General features: G+C 43.1%; 1 protein-coding gene across 3 annotated transcripts in view; it reads right to left on the bottom strand.

Moving 5' to 3' along the window:
- ARHGEF3 (Rho guanine nucleotide exchange factor 3) overlaps window positions 1-24,878 on the bottom strand; it is a 274,023-nt gene that overhangs the window by 62,874 nt on the left and 186,271 nt on the right. Inside the window, exon 1 of one of the 3 annotated variants that reach the window (XM_037040717.1) lies at window positions 3,544-3,789. The exons of the other annotated variants lie outside the window; for them this stretch is intronic. Within the exon in view, the coding sequence (XP_036896612.1) occupies window positions 3,544-3,639 (96 nt within the window). The 5' untranslated portion in view covers window positions 3,640-3,789. Of the gene's footprint in view, window positions 1-3,543; window positions 3,790-24,878 lie in introns of those variants that run through there. 3 annotated transcript variants of the gene reach the window in all.

Below are 24,878 nucleotides of genomic sequence, written 5' to 3' on the forward strand. Positions count from 1 at the left end.
TAAATAAAATATTTTAAAAAACGAAATGGACCTTAAACACTTAAGACCTTACACCAGGCTCCAGCACCCTTGGCCAACATATCTACTCATTTGAGCCTTCTTTTTTTTAAAATATTTTTTATTTATCTTTAGAGGGGAAGGGAAGGAGAGAGGGAGAGACACATCAATGTATGGTTGCCTCTGGTGTGTCCCCTGCCAGGAACTGGCCTGCAACCCAGGCATGTGCTCTGACTGGGAATCAAATGAGCCTTCTTTCTTTAAAGGAAAACCTTACCTTCCACTATGGGGAAATAGTGATTTTAACTTACAATTGGTGTAAATTGTGAGCATTAACAGCTTTCCTTTTAGTGACTTGATCAGGTGTCCAGAGTATCTAACATGCTAAAAGGACCAGTCCCTCCTGGCATGAGAAGAAAGCACCCAATAAACATAAAAACAGAGATCAACTGAGCAAAGCTGCATCAATAATCAGAAGAAATAAGCTTAGTGATGCTCACATGATACCACATTTCCCTGTGAAAGTCTAGAGCCATGGACTAAGCTCCTTCGATTTCACAGTTAATGATTAGAGCTGGAAGGATCTAACTGGTTATGGGTATTAAAATTGAACATTTTCAAGACACCTATGTCATAAGAAATACTAGATTAAGAAGCAAGCACTATTATATTTACATCATAATCCATATAGAATATTTTTGTTTAAAGTCGATATTTTAAAGGAAATAAAAATTTAAAATATATCTTTTATTGCACTAGAAATCATCATTGAAATTTAAAAATTACAAAGCACTTAAATCTTGAGTAGAAATTTTGTTAATAATTTGCTCTTAAGAGAATGCTTATTGTTGGACATTATTACTCAAAAGTTTTGTATCAAAAGCACACCAATGACACCCACCCCTTAGGGAAGGCCTTTCCCAGCATGCTGACTGCAACAACAAAAACAAACACTAGAAGGCACTTGCCCATACAGCTCTGTGCCCACTGTCCTCCTGATAGCAAATGCAGAAGGAACAGCCATTAAATGTTCCTTTTAAAGGGCACAGGCACTTTGCTGTAATTGCCTTCGTAGGCCAAAAAGGATTTTATATTGGACAGGTTTTCTTTTCATTATAACCACATTCTTTCTGCAAAGAAAATGATTAATCTTAAAAAATTACTTTCATAAGAACTGACAGTCAATATCTACTTTATAAACAAGTATATAATCATGTTTTCAAAAAACCAACTAGTGTATGCTGGTTTTTAAACAAAAATAGTGATGACATCTGCCGGCAGAAAATATATTTTAGTTAACTGCCTATGGAGAAGTGAGCCCTACAAGGGTTAGCTATCTTGTGTACTAATAATGAAAACCAGAAAACTAGCCCGGAACTCATTTAGGTTTCCCTTTCCAACTTGGTTTATCATCATTGTCAGGAAGTGATAAGCCAAATCAATGAAGCTGGGTAACATACTGGACTGGACACCTCTGTCTTAAGGTGTATACAGCAAAAGAGATACATCTACTCGGATCTAAACACAAAAACATCCTCAATGGTGGTACCTGAAAAAATTCAATTAGTTTAAAAATAAATAGTTCCTCCCCCATCCTTACTCCCACTCCAGGACATCTTCATAAAATGAAAATGTTACATTATATAATCTGGATCTAACTACCATGAAAGAAATTAATATTTAACATTTGGTGATATATTTCTTTCATCACACCTGTGATACATAGATATATTTATGTTCTAAGTAGTATAAGAATACGAAAAAGCCCTGGCTGGTGTAGCTCAGTGGATTGAGCACGGGCCTGCAAACCACACGATTGTGGTTCGATTCCCAGTCAGGGCACATGCCTGGGTTGCAGGCCAGTTCCCGGAAGGGAACACACCAGAAGCAACCATACACTGATATTTCTCTCTTTCTCTCCTTCCCTTCCCCTCTAAAAATAAATACATAAAATCTTTAAAAAAATAAAAAATTAAAACTAGAAAAAAATATGAAAGAACTAAGCAGATGAGTTTTACTTAAAGTCTTTCACCAAACTACTCAAAAACACCGGACTAAGTGACAGCAAGAAGGTACTAGTGAGAGCCCAGAGCTATTTTCACTATTATTTTCTTTAACCCAATTCAATTTATTAATTAAACTGGGCTATGCTTTACTTCCCTCCAAAAGGAGTTTGGCACTAGCTTCACTGCTCCCACATTCATTAAATTATGAAGTTCCCATCGAAAAACCTTTATATCCATTCCAAGCCTGAACAACCTGAATCCTTGCAGGTGCTGTCCTGTCAAAACTTAAGACTGCAAACACCACTAGGGCCATAATACTTTCACAGCTTCTGGGAACAAAAACTCTTTGTGAAGATATACAGCTGAGTTGGGATATGGGGTGGGGGTAAGGGGGGTAAGCTGATTACAGAAAGCTGATTACAACTGGAGACTGGAATCTTGTCAGCTTAAAGCAGTTCTTGTAAGAGGCAATGAATCTTTGATGCTGTCCTCCCAAATATACATAATTTGGTGAACCCACACAGCTAAGCAGACCCAAGGGTGCCGGATGGGCAGAATCCCGAAGAATTCTGTGACAAGGCCAGATATGTTCCCCAGGCCCTGGTTGGAGAGAGTGGCCATTTCCCAGACACACACATGAGCAACAATGATGAGCTGGGTCCAGTGGGTTCCATTGTAGGTCGGCCACAGCAAAGTTGCAGTCTAGTGAAAGCAATCGTACTGCTTAAAACCCTTTAAAAAAATACAGGGACACTTTCTCCTCCAGCTGAACCCAACTATAAGGCCAGTGAGCTCTTTGCCAGCAATATATAAGACAGGAGGAAAAGCCCACTAAACACAAGCCAGGAGGACTCCTTCACATCACTTCAATGTACAGGAAAGTTCCCAGAAAGAGAAATATTTTGAATGTTCCAAGACAGCTTTGCACTTGTCCCAGGAGTTTAATTCATTTTCAGGATCCATGTGGGAGGCACTCAAATTATTATTTCGCCCCCAGACCCCTAGCTGAATGACCCCACTAGCCACAGGTGAGGAGCAGAAGTGCCATGACCTTTGTTGCCAAACAGCTAGCTGCAAGGTCAAGCCTAACAGGTGATGTATCCTGAAGGGTCCCCAAGAACCAGCCCCTCCTCCCCTAACCCAGGAAAGAGGAAAGGAACACTTAAAGGGTAGCTCTTTCCTGATGACTGGGCATGCTGATACCCTAGAAGATCCCTCTACACGGTCAAGACCGAAGATTGACAGCCTGAGAGCCTGGCAGGATGCAAAGCGAGGCCGGGCGGGGCGGGGAGTGCTGGGGCAAGAGGCTCCTGCTCTCTGGCTAAGAGGAAGAGGGGCAGGGGCAGAAAGGTGGCTCACCCTTGATCTACAAAAGAGGGTAGGAAGGGAGACAGTGAGAGATGGAGACGGAGACACGGGGTGGGTGTGTGTGTGAGAGAGAGAAAGAGAGAGGAACATACAGAGTGATAAGTGGAAAGAGAAACAGTGACACAGGGAGAGAAGACAAACGGACTGGCGAAGTCCAGGTGGAGGTTCCTACCTCCGCGTCCTTGGCCGGACTGCTGGCGGGGGATACCTCCAGGCTGCAGTTAGCTCTCTTGCCTGTGAGGTAGAAGGGGTAATCCTTGGCCACCATGGCGGCTGCCGGGCCTGCCCTTTGGGATGTCACTGCTGACCCGATTCGACCACAAAACTCCCAGGCAAAAGGGGACCCCAGCTCCACGGTGCGGGCGACGGTGGCGGCGACTCGGAGACTGACAGTCGACTTCTAGCCTGAAGGTACCCAGCCCCGGCGCTCTAACAGAAGGGGCGGGGCCATATCCGGTCCCGCCCATCTGGGGGCGGAGCGGGGCGGGAGACGGGTCTCCGGAGCACCCAGGTGCAGCCGCGCGGAAACCCTTCAGGGGGTTGAGGGTTGAGGGTTGAGCGGTGAGGCAGCCAGGTTCTCGCCCTGGGGCAGCTGCGCTGGACTCCCACACTCCCTTGGTGGAGGAGGCAGTGGAAAAGAGGAGGCAGGGGAAACAGCCGGGGGAAAAGCCAGCATTGTGAAAGCCCACAGTGCCTTACTCCCAGCGAGTCTCCCCTCACACACATTTTTAAAGGAACGCCATTAGAACAATCTACAAACAGTAAAATGAGCCCATTTTAAGGGTACAGTTAGCTGAGTGCTGACAAATGTAAACACTTATAACTACCTCCACAATCGGGATACAAAGCATTTCCACTACTTCCAAGAGTTCCGCCAAGCCCTTTCCTCAAATACGAACAGGCTGATAAGGGGCTGCCTGCCACTCAGAGCAATCAATGACCTGGCTCCACCTCACCTTACTGGAAAAAACACATTGCAAATGCCCAATGGGCAATTACATGATCGGTTTTTGCAGCCCCATCTGGGCAGTAAAAAGCAAACCACAACTGGAAATGGCTAATATCCATCAACAGAATATTTAAATAAACTCTCCTCATTATGGAACACCACTCAATAGCAGTCAAAAAAAAAAAAAAAGGATGGGTCTATGGGTCTGATGTGGAAAGATCTTCAATGTATGAGGTTCAGTTAAAAAATAATTACAGAGCAAGCACAGTATAATACCATTTGTGTTAAAAATGCATCTACAAAAACATACCTTATCTTTTCTATAGAGACAGACATGTGGGTAAACACCATTGAAAACCAACCAGAAGGATCCACAGCAAAATTGTATTATGAACTCTTGAGCCTGAGGGGAGGCAATCAGTGCCAGAGGGTATCTGGTATTAACAGATTAAAGATAACAGACAAAGGAGACTTTACATTTATAGCCAATATTCTTACAATTTTTTTACAAGAAAATGCATCCATGTGTTATTTAGGAAACTAGAAATTAGTTTTTAAAGATTAAAATGATCATTACCTCAAAAGTTATTTTGTATACTGCACTGTTGAATTTTCTCCCCTTCCTATCAAAGTCATGGCCACAGTGGCTGGTGGTCTGGGAAGATGATGTCTTTTGTTTCAACTTCTTCCATGTGCAAGAGGCAGTGGGAATGGAAATATCTAGTGCCTGTATTAGTGTTCTCTGCTTCCAACTGAAGCCAGAATGCAGCAATTTCTACCTTCCAGACTGGAAACCTCACGATACACAACTCTTTCGCCTTGGGTACCAAACCGACACCCTGACACTAAATTCACCCACTTCCCTACCCAACTAATGTAGACAGACTGCCTTCAGAAGCGGCGGAAACCTGGCCTAGTTTTGCCAGCCTCACTATTGCCACAAATGTGAAGGAGGCAGGCTTCTGAATGAGTGGGTTCCAACTGAAATTGAAGAGAGCTCCTGAGTTTTTTCTCTCAAATATGGACCGTAAAGTAGTGATAAGGAAGTGGTGGAAGAAGAGGATTGGGATGGGAAAAGAATGCCTCAGGACCACTGATTTCTCCTACCTGTGTTCCCGAACCCAACTTTGTCCTTTTAGCCTGAGCTGTGACAATGGGGTACTTACCCAGATGCTCCCCACAAGCCTGGCCAAGCTTGGTGGGGGAGTGAAGGGAACCCTATCTCTAAGGGTACCCAACCAAAGAAGCCCCTAGTTACATTTGCAGCCAAAGCAGGGCCAGGAGGCAATGAGATGCCTCACCTAAGGCTCCCCTTGTTGCCAACAATATGAGCTGAAGCACCTGCAGCTTCTCCTCATTCCCTCCTTGCTCCTCTGGCTCTCACCAGCCCACCAGCCCATCCAGAGGATTCTGCCAGCAGTAGCCCTTCAGGGGTGGGCTTTGATTCCTGTTGGAGCTTGCTGGGCCTGCTCCTCCAGTTGGGAGGTATACTTCCAGCATTTGGTGAAGAAAAGGGTGACCCTAGGAAACTACAACAGCCCTAGGACTGGACTACTCACTATAGGATCCTCAGGGCCAAGCAGGAAGTCTGACACACTGTAAATCCAGTGTAGTAATAAACTAACCTTAAGGAAGGGAGGATACTTTAACCTCAAGTTTAAGTACAATTATTGTAGAGCAAAGAATAGCCATGTTGGATGATGAGAATGCTTCCATATTCACTATCTCTTAAACATTTTTATTTGCCCCTCCTTAAAAGATTTGGACCCAAAAAATCAATCGGTATGCACAGCCATACAACATATGTGCAAAGTTACATATTTTCTACCATACATACTGGGAGGGGTGCAGAGAGAAGAGATATTGATTTACAGCTAGTGACCATTAACAATTGAAATAGTGCTGTAAACAAAATAAAACAAACATTAGCCCCCAAATGAGTGTGAAAGGTGGGAATCTGGATTTTCCTTAGGAGGTCTGATGCTTCTGAGCTTCTCATAGCATGATGTCTCCACCACAAATAGAATTTTGGTGTTTAACATACTCATTTTTTTTTGTACAGTAAGTCCTATAAATTGAAGCTGGCAATTTTGGGTATACACAAACCATGTACGTGGTCCTTTCCTTAAGACAGTTAAAGGATTTTCAAGAGTATTTTTGATCCCATGCAATTTCCACCTTGTACCCTGACTTCAGAACCTTCCCAGTATGTTATGTGCTGCTTCCAGATTTGGGGTTTGGGCAATCTTCCTAGGATTCCAACCAGGGGTGTCTGTAACCAAAGACTTCGTCAGAAAGCAGGCTGTTCTACAGAAGGGTTCTCAAGCACATCCCTGAGGCTGGTGTCACAGTAGAGAGGAGCTGGCTCAACTCTGCAATGCTGCCCAGCTGAGCGGGCCCCAGGAGTCCAATTCCCCATCCTGCCTGTGTGTGTGTTTATGGACTTAGGAACAACACTGCCCTAACAGTCAGCCTCACTCAAAACAACAGCACAAAGTAGCTTTCAGAACTCGCCTTCGGCACAACGCGTTATAATCCTATAAAATGCTTCACAGCCGGGAAGTGTTCCCCGCTAGCCAGAAGCCTGGAGACTGAAATAAAGAAGTCTGTTCTGCATTTCCAGGACGGTTGCCAAGAGCAGGGCCTGTGTTCTCGCCTGGGTGGAGCAGGGCTCACTTGTGCTGCTGGTGGAGTGGTGGGTCTCCACACATAAGCCCACCACCGATTATTAGCTCTTTTTAAATGAGCAGACAGCCAGGCATGACTGGAAGACCATCAATCAATTCCTCAAATTCACTGCACGACTGTAAGCAGAATAGGCCCAGCATGTGGTGAAAACTTCAGAAGTTAGAGAAGTTGTGACGATCTTTTCAGCCAATGGAACAATGCTTTGTTCCGTCAGCATTATATTTAATACTAGGATTTATGTGTTCTTCTTTTTACTAAAGCCTCATTTATTCATTGATTTGTTCATTCACTCATCAGATAGGTAAGAATGTTTACTACAGATCAAGTGCCGGATGAGCTACATTTCCCCCCTCCTCTTCTCCACCCATTCCTGAACCTCTTTCCTAGGAAGGTGTGTAATATACACCTACCTGCTCAAGGAACATGGTTGACTTTAAAACATGGCCATTGAACTGCAACCTCTGCAGGGAGGTGTACATTTGCAGAAGGAGCTCAAGTAACACTAGCTGATTCTCCAGAGAAGGCCTTCAGATGCATGCCTGCTTCCTTGGCATCTGGAGCTATCTCTTCTGTCACTGCTGGTCTGAAATGGTCATGCAGATAAATGGTGGACACACATGTGTACCAACACCTCCCCCTCTCCCATTTGGGCGACATTCCCATCTAATGACCCAGCTCCCTCTCCTATTTGCAACTTCAGTTTTGATGGGAGAGGGAACTTCTTCACTGGAGAAGTTCTGGCAGTGAATTCTGAGAGACCAGGACTATGGTTTACTGTCAGACAGGTAAAAATGACACAAATGAAGCACTGCTGATATCTAAAAATCATACTTCCCTCTGCCTGGGGATATGTCTACTGGCTCTAGGACTGATTTGTGAAAATACATCCCTAGGTATTCTAAAGCTGGAAGGCATCATTCTTGAAGTCTCGTATTAAAGATTTCATTTTCTGAAACAAGTCTGAAAAACCAGTTACTTGACAGAATTTTTCCCTTTCTCCCAGGACTGAGCTAATCCTGAGGATTATTAACTATAATGCAAAAATAATCAAGACTTTATGTTGGGGGGAAAAAAAGAGAATGAATATCTGTCTTGCCCTGGTATGCCACAGGCAGGTGCATTCTCTGCACTCTGGTTCATTACAGCATACAGTTGATTCTCAACTGGGGATGATTTTTATTCCCGAGGTGACATTTGGCAACGTCTGGATAGACTTTTCCTTGTCATTGGAGGAGGGTGCTAGTGGCATTTCACGGGGAGAGGCCCAAGTTGCTGGTAAACATCCTATAATGCACAGGACAGCTCTCTACAACAAAGAATTAACAGGTCCAAAATGCCAATAATGCTACTGTTGAGAAACCATTAAAGAGAGAGTAGAGCTCTCTCTTTATGGCATCAAGGCCAGAAGACTGTTAGTTTTGACCTCAAGGATATTTTCACTTTAGGCCTTGATCATTGATTGAGGTCAATGTTAGCTTAAGCATGGTGGAGCAAAGAAAAAAATAGCTGAGTGCCAAGAAGCCCCAGAAGACATGCCCAGAAGAGAACTACTATGTGCTAGAGAGACTGCTATATATGTATGGGTACATCAGGGATATGATGAAAAATATGTAAGTCCACACTTAAAGTAAACTATCAACTGAGCCACCCACCAGGAGATGTGTTCTGGCTCCTGGAACTTGATTTACAATCTGGTATCCAGAGTTCCAAGTAAAAGCATGCTTATCTTCATAGCCAGGGGATGCAACTGCATTTAAGTTTTTAAAAAATTGGCTGTAGCAGTACAGAATGGGAGGAGGGTGGCTGGCTAGAGATGCTTACTTGAAAAAGACCTAGGGCTTTGGGTAGAAAGGGAAGGGGGATGGGTGTGTACAGAACCTTAATTATACACGGAGTCAATGAGCAAAAGCAGACTCCCATCAAACATATGCCTCACTCATCTGTTAGGAGTAGAAGTCGGCTGGTGTGTGCTCAAGAGACCAGCCGAAGCATTCCTTGAGCCTCCGAAAACACTGCAGAGGGGTTAGGAGGTACAGGTTCACTGAGCCCTTTGGTTAAGTGCGTGCTGAGTTATGGGAGCTTCTGCTGTGTTTGAATTTTTTTCATCTCACATCCAAAACCAAACTCAGCAATCACAGGGGTCATATACCCACAATTCTGACTGAACCAAGTGCCTTAGCAACAGAAAACTGAACAAAAGCACCAGTCTCTGGTTTACCACTGCCTGATCATTTAGTTCTTTGGCATGACAAGATTAACCACCAGATGACTTCCTGGCTAACTCTTCTCATCCAAGGCTGCCTTTGTGCCCCAGGTGAGGAGAACACTTGCTTTGTGCCCGCACAGTGATGAATACTTCTCTTTCCCCAGCACTCATTCTGCTCATAATGACTGATCTGATGTGCTTCCACTGCCCAACAACAGCAAGCTACAGAGGCACAGGGACTGTATTCTATTTTGCTCACCACAGTGGCTGCCCCTCCTTCCATCATGCTGGCATGTTGTAGAAGAATCCATATTTGTTGAAATGAAAACTAAATTGAAATTGGGCTAACCAAAGAACTTCATAAATCTAAAGAAGAATATTTTCAATAAGGAGCAAAAATTTCTCAGAAAGGACCAAGAAATCATAAGCATAATACTGCAGTTAAAACAAATTTTGAAAAGTACACCTGGGTCCCTAATGTTTATCTTGTCGAAGAGTCCAAAACTCACTGAAACCACTTTGAGAGCCAGTTCTTGCAGTGTTAGGCTATGTGTCCCTCTCAGATATTCCCAAGGGGTTTGGGTTCCCTCCAGCTTTTTGCACACACCCAACAAGTTACACTAATTCCCAAACAAGGTGGACTTGTCGGGAAGACTGAAACTCTGGTGGTAAAGGTGTGTCAAACAGTTGGTGTTCAGTGACACCTTGTAACATACTCATCTGCCCTTTTCCTCTCTTCAAAGGCACTTTCTTCTTTTTCCTTCTCTAGATTTTTGATTCCAGGTTAAACTCTAAAATTTTTGCTTCTTTTCAACTTGCCATGTTTGTATCTAGTGCTATTTATATCGAAACTTGGGTCTCTTCAGGTAGACCCAGAGGGACTGACTTTTAAGGGTTAAGGGAGATTTTTGCCTGTTTCTGCACGATTAAACACAGTGCTTATCTCAAGTTCCCAGGCTGATGTAAAATTGTGGACTCAAGGACTTTTTATCCAAGGAAACTGCTCTGCTGGCTACTCTACCAAGAGAGGACCACGGTCTCCCTGTCTGGACGTCCTCACCTGGAGTATTACATGCTTTGGGAGCTCATTTTGGTCTAATCACAGAACATGGTGAACAAAAAGCATCTGTTGTTTGAGTGGAAGGAAGGGAGAGAAGAAGGTATGAGAGAATTAAAATTGTAAAGCCAACATCACGTGGCTTCCTCCTTGAACTTTAATAACCCAGTGCTGCCTGCGGCCTCAGAAAAAGCAAATGCAATGGGTAGGTACAAGGATTGCTCTGGTGCCAGGAAAATGCAGTAAGACATAACTTTTACAAGGTAAGCAATGAATAAATGCCCTGCAGGAACAAAAAGTTTTTAACATCTCTGAAGTTGGCAGCCAGATGCCTGAAATGTTGGTTCATTGCATCCAAAATGCGCAACAGATAGGACCACCTTCCTTAAGATGAAATCATCTTCCAGGGCAAACAATAGCTGGGGAGGCTGGGTTTTTATGATTCAAGGAAGGAAGGGATTTAATTTGGATCTGTACTTTCTATGTCACAGCAAGACCCACTTTAATGCATGTTAGAGGTTTTCCACATGCTGGGCAAATTTTCTAGAGTATTTTTAAAGAGAAACATTCTGTAGCCTACCTTGGTTTCTCCCTGGGTCAGGGAGGGATCTGATTCTACCCCATGATGTTCTCAAGATGATTTGAAACTAGAACTCTTCACTTGGATTCTGATGTTGTTCTGAAAGGCAGCATGGGGTATCTTATTATGCTATATCCCCAGAAGTGTTAAAGGAAGCGCCTGTCACCATAACTCAAAAATAAAAATGAAAATGATGCTGGCAGAGCTCAAAAACCAAAGAGATCAGCATTTTGCTTTAGTTTCCTGTTCATAAAACTTTATAAAAACAACCCACCCATTAAAGAAAAAAGTCTACAACAAAACAATAGCTCATTATTCTCTTCCTAAACGCTTGTCTCATACCACTCTGAAATTAGGTGCCATCACATTTCCTGAGTTATGGGCTCCAAATACTACATCCCTTTCCTCCCTTCCTTGCCCCTTCCCCACCTGGCATCATTCCTGAATTTAGACACTCTTCCAGTTTATGGGCTCAGCAGAGAGAGGCGAGCATCCTCCTTCTTATCTGACCAGAGGAGGCCAAGCATCTGTGCCAGCTGAAAGCAGGACTAATGGAGGCCTCCTTCCCTCAAATTCAATTTCATTTTCTAAAGAAACTTTTAATATGGAAGGTGCAAAGTTACAAAGTGAAATAAAAAAAAACCCATAGACTGTTCCAGTAAACTTAAAAATATGATAAATGCATTGTGCTGTGATATTAATTTCGGAAGAGTAAGATATTGTCCTTCCACCCTGGTTCTTAAGTAAAAATTTATGGAACATAGGAGAATAGAAGCTCTAGAATAAGAAGCTTGGATGCAAATACCAAGTTTTCCCCTTGCTATCTATTATGCTATGGACAATTTATTTAATCATACCTAACCTCAGTTTAATCATCTGTAAAATGGGGATATGAGGGTTTTAAGGCTTTAATGAGATAAAGCATATTAATAGTTTACTGAGATACCACACATGTCAGCATTTTAGGTACTAGGTAAGCACAAAAATCTATATTATTGTTACCTTCCTGGTGTATAAAGCATTCTACTCCCTTTTGCCTCAATAAATTAGAGGAAAAGATAGGGTCTGGGGATTCTTTTCCACCATCCTTGCTTCCAAAGGAGTTAATGCTTTAATTTAATTCCATGATTTTAAATACTGATTTACTTATTAAATCAGACTATAATAGTTATATATTAGGGCATATATAATAGATGCAAGCACAGTGAAGAGTGGAACTGACCTAAATTTGAAGACATAGGGTCTATTCCTGGTTCTACAATTAAATTTGCTGTGTGAACTTCAACAAGTCAATTAAACTCTTTGAGGTACAGTTTCTTGAACTATTAAATGAGATTTAAACAGAAATGCTAATCTTCTGTGATTCTATAAAACAGCAATGACTGAAGTGTCTATGAGGTATTGTCTCAATTTTATGCTGTTTTATTTCAGGGGAGAAAACAAGGATTGTAACATTTCTGACAAAAGAATTTTGATAAAAGCATTAAAATCAGCATATTTGGTATAGGCAGTTGATTTTGGGGGGTAGGTTCAGTATTGTCACATTTTATTAAGGGCTCAACAGAAAATTTAGCTCCATGTCCTCCTTTCTTAGGAAATGCATAAGCATATAGATTTCTTTAATATTAAATGCCTAAGATAAGGTTCCAGACTTCCACCAAGATGGAGGCCTCGGTGGAAACACTGTGCCTTCTCCCACAACCAAGTTTGAATACAACAAAGGTTTGGAGAACAAAGACACAGCCAAAGAACAGAAAATTGAATTATAGGAAAGTCCGACAACAATGAACTGTTCAACCAGGACGATAAGAGGGGCGGAGCCAGCAGCGGAGCAGGGTCGGGCAGGAAAGATCCCTAGACCTAGGCCTGCAAGTAGCCCGGACCCAGTCAGGGTGTGGGCAGACTGACTGCGGTCGCACATTCACGCACAGTGAGACGGACCATGCAGGCTCCAGTGGGCGAGCCCAGTGGTGGAGGGCTGATGGCGGTGGCATACTCGCGTGCAGTGGGACGAAATGTGTGGGCCCCGGTGACAGTGGCAGCTGTGGCACCTGTGGGGGCCAAGGCGGGAGGCGGCAGATGGGACGCCATTGGTCCTCTTTGACCCTGCCCCCACATACAACGCCACAACCCAGCAACTGAGTTGCCCTGCTCTGGTGAACACCTAGGGCTCTGATCCTGATACGTAACAGGCACAAACAGCCCAAAAGATGGTGCAAGGAGAACTCAAAGTCCCAGAGCCAATATCTCTCAGTGACCAAGAAATTGCCAGCCTCTCAGAAGCACAATTCAAGACACTGTTTATCAGGATGCTCACAGAACTGGTTGATTATAGTCACAAATTAGAGGAACATATGAAGGCTAAACTAATTGAAATGAAGGGAGATGCACAGGAAACCAATAGTAATGGAAAGGAAACTGGGACTCAAATCAATGGAATGGACCAGAAGGAAGAACAAAACATCCAACCAGAAAGGAATGAAGAAAGGAGAATTCAAAAAAATGAGGAGAGGCCTAGGAACCTCCAGGACATCTTTAAATGTTCCAACATCCGGATTATAGGGGTACCAGAAGGGGGAAAGAAACAGCCACTAGTGGAAAACTTATTTGAACAAATAATAAAGGAGAACTTCCCCAGTCTGGCAAAGGAAATAGACTTCCAGGAAATCCAGGAAGCTCAGAGAGTCCCAAAGAAGTTGGACCCAAGAAGGAACACACCAAGGCACATTATAATTACATTATCCAATATGAAAATGAAGGAGAGAATCCTAGAAGCATCAAGGGATAAGGGGACAGTCACCTACAAAGGAGTTCCCATCAGACTGTCAGTGGATTTCTCAAAAGAGACCTTACAGGCAAGAAGGGGCTGGAAAGAAGTATTCCAAGTCATGAAATCCAAAGACCTACAGCCAAGATTGCTTTATCCAGCAAAACTTTCATTTAGAATGAAAGGACAGATAAAGTGCTTCTCAGATAAGATCAAATTCAAGGAGTTCATCATCACCAAGCCCTTATTATATGAAATGCTAAAGGGACTTATATAAGAAAAAGAAGATGAAAAATATGAACAGTGAAAGGACAGCAAACTCACAGTTATTAACAACCACACCTAAACAAAAGCAAACCAAGAGGACAGCTAGATCAGGAGTGGAACCATAGAAATGAAGAACACATGGAGGGTTAGAAACAGGGGGGTGGGAGGAGGAGAAGGGGGGAGAAGGTACAGAAAATAGCATAGACAGTAGGTAGAAAATAGATAGGGGGGAGGGCAAGAATAGTAGGGGAAATATAGAATCTAAAGAACTTGAGACACATGGTTATAAACTAAGGCGGGGGGAGAATGGTGGGGGAGAGAGTGTGCGGGTGGAGGGGAATAAAGGGGGGGGATAGAACAACTGTAATGGTATAATCAATAAAATATATTTTAAAAAATGCCCAAGAAAACACGGTTGAAACAGAGGTAATAGCAACTCTGAGCAAAGAAACACTGAAGGGAAAATGCATCTAGACTACAAATCAAATGGAACTGGCCTAAAATACACTGCCACTTAAAAATAGGTACTTGGCCACATGGTGCCTGTGTTATCTGTACAACAGCATTTGGTTCCTACTGTGTCCTCTTCCTACAGGCCTGTTATGACAACAAGAGCTTTCTGTTCCTTCAGTGACAAAGTCCTGCTGCCTTATGGATTTCTCCCCAGTCATAACTTCCTTTCTGCCCTTCAAATAGGCTGCTTACGTCCAAGTAGCAGGACTGCAGCCAGTTCTGTTCTGAATGCAGCACGCAGATGGCTGCTGGCATGAGCTGAGTGCCAGGGGCTTCTCAAGGCCGAGGGCTCTGTGAACCCAGGCCACGCAGCAGATGCAAAATGCTTATACTGATGTCACACATTTAACAAGCCACCGCTAAAGACAAAGATACATTGCAGCAACTTCTAAGAAGTGTCCCAGAGGTAATAAATGGAAACAGAATTAGCCAACAAATCATAAGCTTCATTTTCTTTGACACCTCTGTCTCCCACTTGACTGTAAGCTCCATACAGGCAAGAACCATGACTCTCTGTTCACAGTGGTGTCCCCGGTGCTGAAAAATGCCTGGCAGAAAATGCTGACCAGAGCTAATGCTGACTGAGGGCATGCTCTCTGCCCGGTGCTCTTCTCTGACTTTATAGGATGTATCTCAGGTAATCTTCACAATAATACAATGAAGTGGATACTTCTGTTTAGGGAGAAACTGAGGCACACAGAGTTCGGGCAACTTGTTCGAAGTCACAGACCCGGTAAGTGGCAGAGGTGGGGTTCAAACGAAAGTACTTTGCTTCCAGAGCCCACAGTTTCAATTATGAAGTAGAATATTAATTTTTGCAGGCTTTTAGCAACTGAGCAGGTATCCTGATGCTGAAGACTATGATGCTGAGGGTCAATGATTCAAGCCTATTAGATGTGATTGAAAGAACAAATACGAGTCAGGACACCTGGGTTCAAATCTTGGTCTTGGACTTCTACACCAACTTTGGTCAAATCCTGTGAGTTCTTTGTTCAACAGTTTCCCCTGCTGGTTAACACTGGGTTGGATGGCCACTCAGGGCCCTGACAGGTATAAATTCCAAATGCTGGAATCACAATAGACATATTGTTCCATGCAGACAACTGCAGATCACGCAAGTGTGCTCTTCCATTTTCCTCTGAGGGAGAACCATCAAAATATCTTCAACAATCCACCAAGTTACTCAATTTCTCAGAGCCTCAGTGCCCTCATCTGCAATTAGCACATAATAGCACCTACTTCAAAGGGTGGAGGTGAAGATTAAAGAGAAGCCAGGTAAGGGGCTGACACATAGTATCAATTTCATAAACAGTAGATAGGTTTATTGTGGTCCCAAAGAGAGCTGGGAGGTTGAAGCTGGAGGCAGAAAAGAATCTCCTCAAAGCCCAGGAACCAACCAACCCATCAAAAAGACAGCACTGAGACAAAGATTTTAAATAATTTCTAAAGGTAGAGTGCCCAGAGCAAAATTCCATATTGCATTCTCTTTCAAAAACTGGAGTATTGCAGACAGGTTTGGGTTGACTTTGGATAGAACAAAAAGGGACCACTGTGATTTGGGGAGCTCACGTGTGAGTACTGAAACACTAGAAAACAACGCTCCATGCCAGGCCTGTAACAAGCACACGACATATATTATCTTACTGAGTCCTCAGCCTGCTGAAGACGGTGCTTTCTCTCTTTTATAGATGAGGGCATAGAGGCTCAGAAAGGTTAAGTAGTGTGCTCAAGGTCACACAGCTCCTAATCCACCCTAGAACTCAGTCTGTCTGGAACACTGATGGTCTTAACCACACTGCTGTACCCCCTCCCCAAGGATAGAATGTTGTGGGTCTCAGCATGCCGCAGATCCACTGGGAAGCAATCCTTGTCCACAACATGTGCAGGTGGCTTTGCATATAGGATGTGTATGGGCTCAAGCAGCCTTGGGTTTTAGTCCCTGTTTACCCACAGATTCCTGGGAGCTGTAGACAAATCATCTGATTTTCCTGGATCCTGTTTTGATTAAACAGAATGTCACAGATGATAGTTTTTCAATCCAAGTCTTGTGGAATATTAACCACTTACATTTCATATCCAGGAGGTCAGAGATAAAAGAGTCAAGACATGAGCTGCCCCTCTTTCATGATATTCTGGTTGGGGGAAGTAGTGGAATACATTTACAGGTAAACACAGAACTGGGTGACTCCTGAATTCTCTTTCATCTAGAAAATTCTGAAATTCTACTGAATGTTACATGACAGAGGAAGAGAAAGGGGAATAGGAGCACTCACTGGAATCATGGGGGAAGTAGCAGGGCTCCTCTTGGAGCTGTGTTTATATATCAACAACACTGCACACATGGAGCTTATAAGCTTATTTGGGATGCTTTGTGGGGAGGGAGCTGGTGGAGACAATGGAGAGGAAAGCTAAATCTCTCCTTTTGAAACGACCGCTATGGCACACAGCAAGCACTCAATAGATGCTGATAGAATTGACTTCAAAGGAAAACAGACCAGGGTCAAATTGAGAGACCGCTGAGTGGCTCAGAAGACATATGAATGTGTCCAAAGGGCTAACAATGACTTTCTTTTGTTCCCAGCCACCCACTTCACCATGAGCCATTTCCAAACTAAAGATCAGGGTTTTTTCATGCAAATGAGCACACTTCTCCCAGCGGGACAACCACAGGTAAACCTTCCTCCTGCTTCCATCCCAGCGTTTGGAATCTGAACAAAGGTGAGCTGTCTGGGAGCTAAAGAATTTTTCTTATTTTCAATTGTATCATTGCCCAGGGTAGCGACAAATATTGTTTCATGAGTTTCCAGCTTAGCTTTAGAGCTCAAAGGATAAAGTGCTCCCACCAGAAATAAAAAAGAGAAAGGAAAGAAAATAAGAGAACCAAAAAACTTAAGCCATTTATATATGTCTTAAAAAAAATTCAAACAACAGAGTCCTTTCTTCCCAGGAAAGGCAACAGTGAGCTATAATCTGACAAGCTGAAGTCTCCGTATCAAGATACCAGGAGTGATGATAACCTCAGGGAGTTCTTTTGGTACTTTATTCCAAAAACAGGATTTCAGAGAAATCTCAGTTCATCTGACTCCTAGCTGATGTCTCTTCCATGAAATCAGGTTGCCTCATGAGCTATGCTCCCATGCCCCCCCCCCCCACACACACACACAGGCTGGCACATAAGTTCTCCATGCATATTTGTTGAAAGAAAGGAAGAAAGGGAGGGAGGGAGGGAGGAAGGGAGGAAAGAAGGGAGGAAGAGAGAAAGAAACAGGTTCAGAAGATATGTACTGAAGGCCGCCAACATGAGTGGATTGATTGGCTGACATTTAGAAAGTTTTGTGTCTCTTTGAACTCAAGTCCAGAAGAGCCCCTCCCTCCTCCTTCTCTGCCTTTTCAAATATTACCAATTATCCTAGGCCAAGTTTTTCATCTGAGAAGCCTTCCCAAATCACCCAAGCCCACAGGAGAAGGTTCCACCCTTTGGGTTCTAACAACTCTTACTACTATAATACCACTCATTAATCGTGTTCTGCCAGGTGACAACTTTTGAAATTACTTGACTTTCTACAGTCACATAACTTTTCTGATTATATCCCCATCTAGAACTCCTGGAGGGCAGGGCCATTCCACACCTACCTCTGGGTACATTCTTAGGGCACTGGAGCAAAGAAAGAATGACTTCCAGAGCAATGACTAATTACAGCTAACATCATTACTTGTTCCTATGATCAACTTCTTCCAACTAGTTCAATGGTCAGTTGAAACTTTGTGCTGTTCTCCTACTGTCTGAGGAGGCCAGTAACAATTGGTATCCGGTCCACCATGTAAAACTGTACTTAGGGAAGGGCTGTAAGGATGTGTAGTCCCCTCAAATACCCAGTAAAATTAAGGAAAATACTTACCAAACATCCAGATCTGCTCACCAGTTTACAAAAAAAAAGGAGTATAGAGGGAAAAGTAAGGACACACCATGAGGAAGGAATCCCCAAATCCAGAGTAGAAAACATCTTACATGACAAACGACCTGGTTTCCTCAATACATCAACAGCACAGGGAGAAAAGAGAGGGACATGGAAGTTTTACAGACTATTAACCATAAGAAACGGGTGGAGTGTGTTTGGATTGTGAATCCAACAGGCCAGCTGTACAAAGACCTCTTTGAGACAAATTAACAAGAATTCCCTAATACCACCTAAGATGCAGTCCAAAGGCAAATTTGAATTTGGGAAAATTTGTCTTTGGACTGAATATTAAATATTTCTTAAACATTAAGAAATTCTTGGCAGTCTTGTAAGTGTGACAAGGTGTGGTGGTTATGTAAAAAAAATAAAATGTCCCTATCAGGTAGAAGTGTATACTGAATAATGAGTAAAAGGGTATGATAACTGAGGTTTGCTTAAAGTACCCTAAAAACAGTGCGGTGAGCGTGGGGAAAGGGTAACCATTGTGGATGTGGGAGGCTGCGTGAGTGGAGGTGCTAATTATACTATTTTCTCCACGTCTCTAATGTGGGCAGATCATAAGATATCATGTTCAACATACTAAATTACCTAACCTGGAAAATTATAGGTTCCAGTGCTGGTATAGTGAGGGCACAGTGAAAATGGCACACCTAGAATCGTTGATGACGGTAAAAAGTGTAACATCAAGAGACGTTAGTATGTACCAAGAGCAATACAAACATGCAGATGTTTTGGCACAGTTTTGGCACAATTTATCAAAAGAAAACATTTTCAGTGCATAGTCCTTTGATAGTGGTGAATTAGAAATAATAATAGACTAGCTACTAAATCTAGATAATATGCTAATTGTTAGGAACCATGTTAAGTGCTTCAGATACATTATTCTTCTCTAAAGAACCCTTTGAGGAAAGCATGGTTCTCCCAGTAAGTCCCTAAGAGGCACAACTGGGAAGTGGCAGAGCAGGAAATATGGGTCAGGCTGGCTCCGGGCACTGCGCTGTTACCCCGAAATCCCAATGTCGCACAATAGGGGATGTTTAATTAAATTATAGGACATCCACTGGATAAACACTGTGTAAACATTAACAAGTACACCTATGAAGTCAAGCAACATAAATGCTAAGTTAAAAATGCAGGAAGAAAACTGATTATTAGGGCACCTATGCAATCTGTATATACGTGGAGAAGCTTGGCAGGGAAAATACCCAAAATAAAAATCATGGTTGTACCAGAAGGGAGGTCTCCTAATTATGGGCCATGTGGTTATATCATTTTTATAATGAAAAAAATTAAAGGGGAGGTTACTGAGCCGAGGTGTGTGACCATTGCTGATGCAACCAAGGCAGTTTGGTAGTGGGGTTTCCACAAATATGGTGAACCATCAGTTTCTTCAGATAAGTTCATTTGTTCTTCTTTGGAAGCTCACTGAAAACTAAAGAAAGAAATATTCTTCTTCTCCTGCCCTGACCCCCACAGTGATTTCTGCTAGGAATTCACCCAGATCAGAAAGCAGGAATTATCCCATAGTTTTCTCTTGCAGCAGAGGCCGAGTAAGATGTTGTAAGATAGACAGCTTATTATTTTTTAAAACATACCCCAAGAGGAAAAGAAGATAACAGGATAAACGAACCTACAAAGGATTGTTTTATGATTGAGGTTTCCTGTGAGTCTGGTGAAATCCTCTCACAGGTCATTTTTTATTTGCATAACTAAGAAAAGCACCAGAAAGTCAGAAATCCAGTTCTCCACCTTATCAAGGTCCAGCCCAGGCACATCCTAACTGCAATCTACCACACTGCTCATCACCTCAAAACCCCAACAGCGTCTTAGCACTCCGGACTCTCCTCTTCCTCCCCCTCACCTTCCCGGGACAGACACATCCGATCTACTCCCAGAGTCAAGTTCATGGTGAGATTATGTACATGGAAGTGCTTTGGAACCTATGAAATGCTCTACAAATGAGAGGTTATCCTGATTAAAAGTCTGCTACTTGCCCTTGTGTGTTTCTTTGGCCATAAATGGATTCCAGAGACATTTCTTGGGGAGGGAAAAACCAGTTAAGTACATCCCAGGTTATTCTCACTGCTAGAACCAGGGTTGCCGCAAATAATCAACTTTTTCTGACAAAGCTTCTGCGGCAGCCCTGGGGATCTCGATCACCTGAAAAAGGCACTAATCTGTGACCCAAGCCACACGACCATTTCGTGATTCTCTGTGGTATTTACCAGGATCTATCACCAAGATAAGAGCTTAATCTTGAATGATGGAGGCAAGAATATTTTAGAGAAAGCCCTGTGAGAGATTTCCCTTAAAAAAATTAAACAGGGAGAAAAGATTGTGGGGAAATAAGGAAAACAGAACGAGCCAGACAGCCAGCTGGAAGAGGAGACTGAGCTAAAGCCACCGACCCTTCAGGGAGGGAGCACAACTTTTGCTGAAGATTATAGAAAAGCTACTGTTTCAAAGCTGGACATCAGAGGAAATACACAAAAGAGAGCTCACTGAACAGAGAGTTTCAAACAATTCAAGTTCAAACAAACAGAACTCCAGGAATTAGGAAGAGAGGAAATTGTAAGGTGCTTTGCAAACCACTATGAAGAAAAGGCTGTTTAACCACTAAATGTCAGTGATGAAAATTGAGATCTTGCCCTGGCCTGTGTGGCTCAGTTGGTTGGGTGTCGTCCCATAAACCAAAAGGCCCCAGGTTCAATTCCTGGTCAGGGCACGTGCCTAGGCTGCAGATTCAGTCCCGTTTCTTGCTTACATTGATGTTTTTCTCCCTCTCTTCCCCTCTCTCTAAACCAGTTAGTATGTGCTCAGGTGAGGAAAAAAAAAATGCAGATCTTGTTGTGGTGGAGTTTATTTTGAGAGGGAAGGAGTGAGGATAAGAGTAAATATTAATAGTAATTGTAAGAATAAGTTATTGTATTCCTGGTAGCTGGCCTTTTGGGGCCACCTACAAAAAGGGGCAGCACTGCTGGGTACTTCGTAAGCAGCACCTCCTTTAATCCTCATGACAGCCCTGTGAGCTCAGACCTACTAACGAGCCCCTTCATAGAAGAGGAGCATGAGGCTCAGACTGGCTCCACGTCATCTTTGAGGTCACAGTGGCAGGACTATGATTCAAACGCAGATTTGCTTAAAAGCTCAGCCTTTGAACCATTTATGCACAGGTATATAATTACCAGATCTTACAGATCATACTCTTTTGGAAGATTATTGATAATTATAAAATTCAGAGCTGATGATCAAGTTGGTCGGCATCCTGGCTCCTTGACCTCCTTCCTAAAGAGAAGATGAAAAGAATGAAATGCTACTTAGCCCATTTTAGCAATTGTGGATGTTTTCTGGAAAAGGTAGGAGGAAACCAATTAGAAAAGTCTGAGGGTTTTTTCTTTATTTGTGGTCTATCATTACTAAGAGATAGAATACACCAGGATTCTCAGAATAAAATACTTTAGAGGAATCACTGTTTAAAGATTCCCCTAACACCCCAAATGTTCACCTGTAAAAAGGAATGAGGAAACCCTGTGAGGTAACGAGGTTAGGTTACACAGCTAGCTACTTACTGAGCACTGTTAGGACCCCAGACAGTGGAGTCCAGCTGCCTGAGTCTGAGTTCTGACTATACCACCTTTGCTCTGGGATCCTGGGTGAATGAATCCTTCTGAGCCTCAGTTTCTTCACCTATAACATGGGGATGGAAAGAGTACATAGGGCTACTGTGAGAAGTGAGTGAGATGATACACGGAAAGCGTGAGGTACGGTGCTGGACACAAAGTTAGCTGCTGCTCTTGGCATAGCTGAGAAAGCAGCCAGAACACTTTGCTTACAAAGACCTCTGCACTTCATGCTGCGCTCTTCCCAAGCTGTAGAATATTCTGGTGTGGAATGAGTAGATGACATTGTCCAAAGCACCAGATTAAGAATCTTGCCCAGTGCAAGACCTTGTTCTTTCCCCAAACATAGTCAGTGGTTGAGAAGAGAAAAACAATATCTCTGTATATTCTTTTTTTATTGGGTTTTAGTATCTGACAAATGCTGATGACACAATAGTAGCTTTTCTGAAAAATTCTATTAGAAACTCAGAAACCCATCATCAGTAATAGTCAGGCAACAACATTTTCTTCCTGTTTGTGCAGTTTTATTTTGTGATGCTGGTGAGAACTGACAAAAGCTATTGCTCTTCACCACCACATGACAGTGATTCAGTGAGCCTTCTTTTTTATAGGCTTAACGAGGCCCAACTGCTCCAGTCGTGACTTTTTGTTGTTTATGTTCTTGGCACCTGGAATAGATTCTTTAAAAGCTTTGAGAACAAGAAGTTCATGGTGTAGGGCACTCTGGGGCTTTGATTCACTTACCAGCAGTTCCTCCCTCCTCTAATAACAGTTTTTCTTTGGGGAAACTGCCCCTGTCTCTGTGTTTGTGGTTTCAATGGGACTGAGCCCAATCTCAAACCCCAAGGAAGTACATGTGACTCCAGGCTGGCCAACCAGCAGCACCTATTTGTGGTCATAGCAGTTGATTCAGGAAAGAGCATGATAATCGAGCTTGGGATTTCTGCAGGAAGAACTGGGCAAGGATGCACCTGTAAATTACAAGGAGGTAAGTTTGGAGCTGCTGGCGGTCATATTTTCACCAGGAGGGGAGAACATATCTGTGAGTGGAGTCAACAAAGAGAAATAAAAACTGAGAAGGAAAGAAGAGAGAAATTCCTGAGGAAAATGAGCATCTAGATCCAGCCATGCCTGAGGTCAGTGTTCCTGGACTTTACTGTTACAGGAGCATAAATTCCCTTTTTGCTTAATGGAATTTGAGTTGTGTCTCTGTCACTTGCAACCTGAAGTGTTTCTATTAAAATACATGCAAAAAGGTCTTTACCATATAAATGAGTACTTGCCTTCTTACTCCCTTACAGTATTCAGGATATATTACATATCTAAATCTCACTTCTCTCAATGAGATTCTAAGTTCCTTGAAACTAGGAGACAAATATGATAATTTACTGATAAAGTAACACTTTTTGCCAAAACCAAACTTAGGGTGGCTGAGATACCATTTCATAACAAATCCAGAGAAGAATGTAGGAAAACATAAAGGATGTCTTACAGGTGAGCTTTTGGGAGCTGATGGCATGAGGAAACAGGGTTCTCATGAGTATCCAAAGCTAAAAGTTTCATTTGTCTGATTATCCACTCCCACGCCTCACCTGATCCTGCATGTGACCACCTCAGCAGACAGGAAAATCCTTATCAAAACTTCAGGCTAGAGGTCTAAATAGAACCAGTTTATTGTGGGGGCAACTTTGCCTGCGAAGTCCCCCGTCCGCCACAAATGAAAGTAAACACTACCAAGACATGATCTGCTTGGGGAGGAAAGGTGGCCATGATCTGCTTGGGGAGGAAAGGAGAAGGGCCAAGAGCCCCTTCCTCAATGGACTTTTACTGGGTTTGTTTGCACAAGAATACAGGTAAGGATCAAACAATAGATAGCATTCAAAGAACCTTGAGGACTTATTCTCAGTCAGGGTCAGATAGCTAAAGAGCCATAAAACTTTGAGGAACAAACTTCTTGCCTGGACCCTCATCATTTAAATGAGAGCATTCTAAACGAAGCAGGTTTCATGGGATTTTGCAAATTCTTTCTTAGGCCTGATCACCCCAGATCCCTCTCTAGCCAGCATAGGGCTGCACTGCCTTCCCCATCACAGGTTTTTAGGCTTAAGTGAATTAGGGCCAGGAAGTGCTTCTCTCCCAGTCGGAAATGGGGATGTGAGCTATGTCAGAATAGCCCGGGGGGGGGGGGGCAAGGGTCCATCACTCCCTCTTTTTTGAAGCCCCCACATCCTTCCATGATGGCCTCCCCAGTGATCATGTCTGGCTTAGGTTGCCCCTCCTCTGAGGAGTCATACCCATCTCTGACTATCTGACCATGTATTGTGGGCAGGGGTGGAAGCAGAGACAAGCTTTGTCTCCTTGTGGTTTGCATTCTGGAGGTCACTCATTCAGCCTTAGCCATGGGAGGTAGTTACAACTCCTGAAACCAGGCACAGCGGTTCCCAACAGCTTATCACTTGTGACACCAATATACCTGCTTTTATTATTTTTTTGCATTTTACTTATTTTTATCAGATATCTTTTAAAAGTATTTTTTATTGATCATGCTATTACCATTTTCCCAATTTATCCCCATTTATCTCCCTTCCACCCTGCCCTCCCAACCCTCCAGCATTCCCTCTCTCTTTAGTTCATGTCCATGGGTTGGACTTGTAAGTTCTTTGAGTCCTCTGTTTCCTATACCATTTTTATCTCTCCCTGTCTATTTTATGCCTACCAATTACCATATTTTCTGACTATAAGATGCACCGCCCCAAATTTGGGAGGAAAACGCAGCAGTGACCTGGCTCCTGCCTCCCGCGATCCTGCTCCACCCCCACCCCCCACAGCGAGCCAGCTAAGCTCCATTTGGACCATAAGACATACCACCTCTTCCTCCAAAGTTTGGACTATAAGTGGTCT

The sequence above is a fragment of the Sturnira hondurensis genome, unplaced genomic scaffold (genome assembly GCF_014824575.4).
Source record: "Sturnira hondurensis isolate 20B ecotype Veracruz unplaced genomic scaffold, ASM1482457v3 Scaffold0002840, whole genome shotgun sequence".
Lineage (NCBI taxonomy): Eukaryota > Metazoa > Chordata > Mammalia > Chiroptera > Phyllostomidae > Sturnira > Sturnira hondurensis.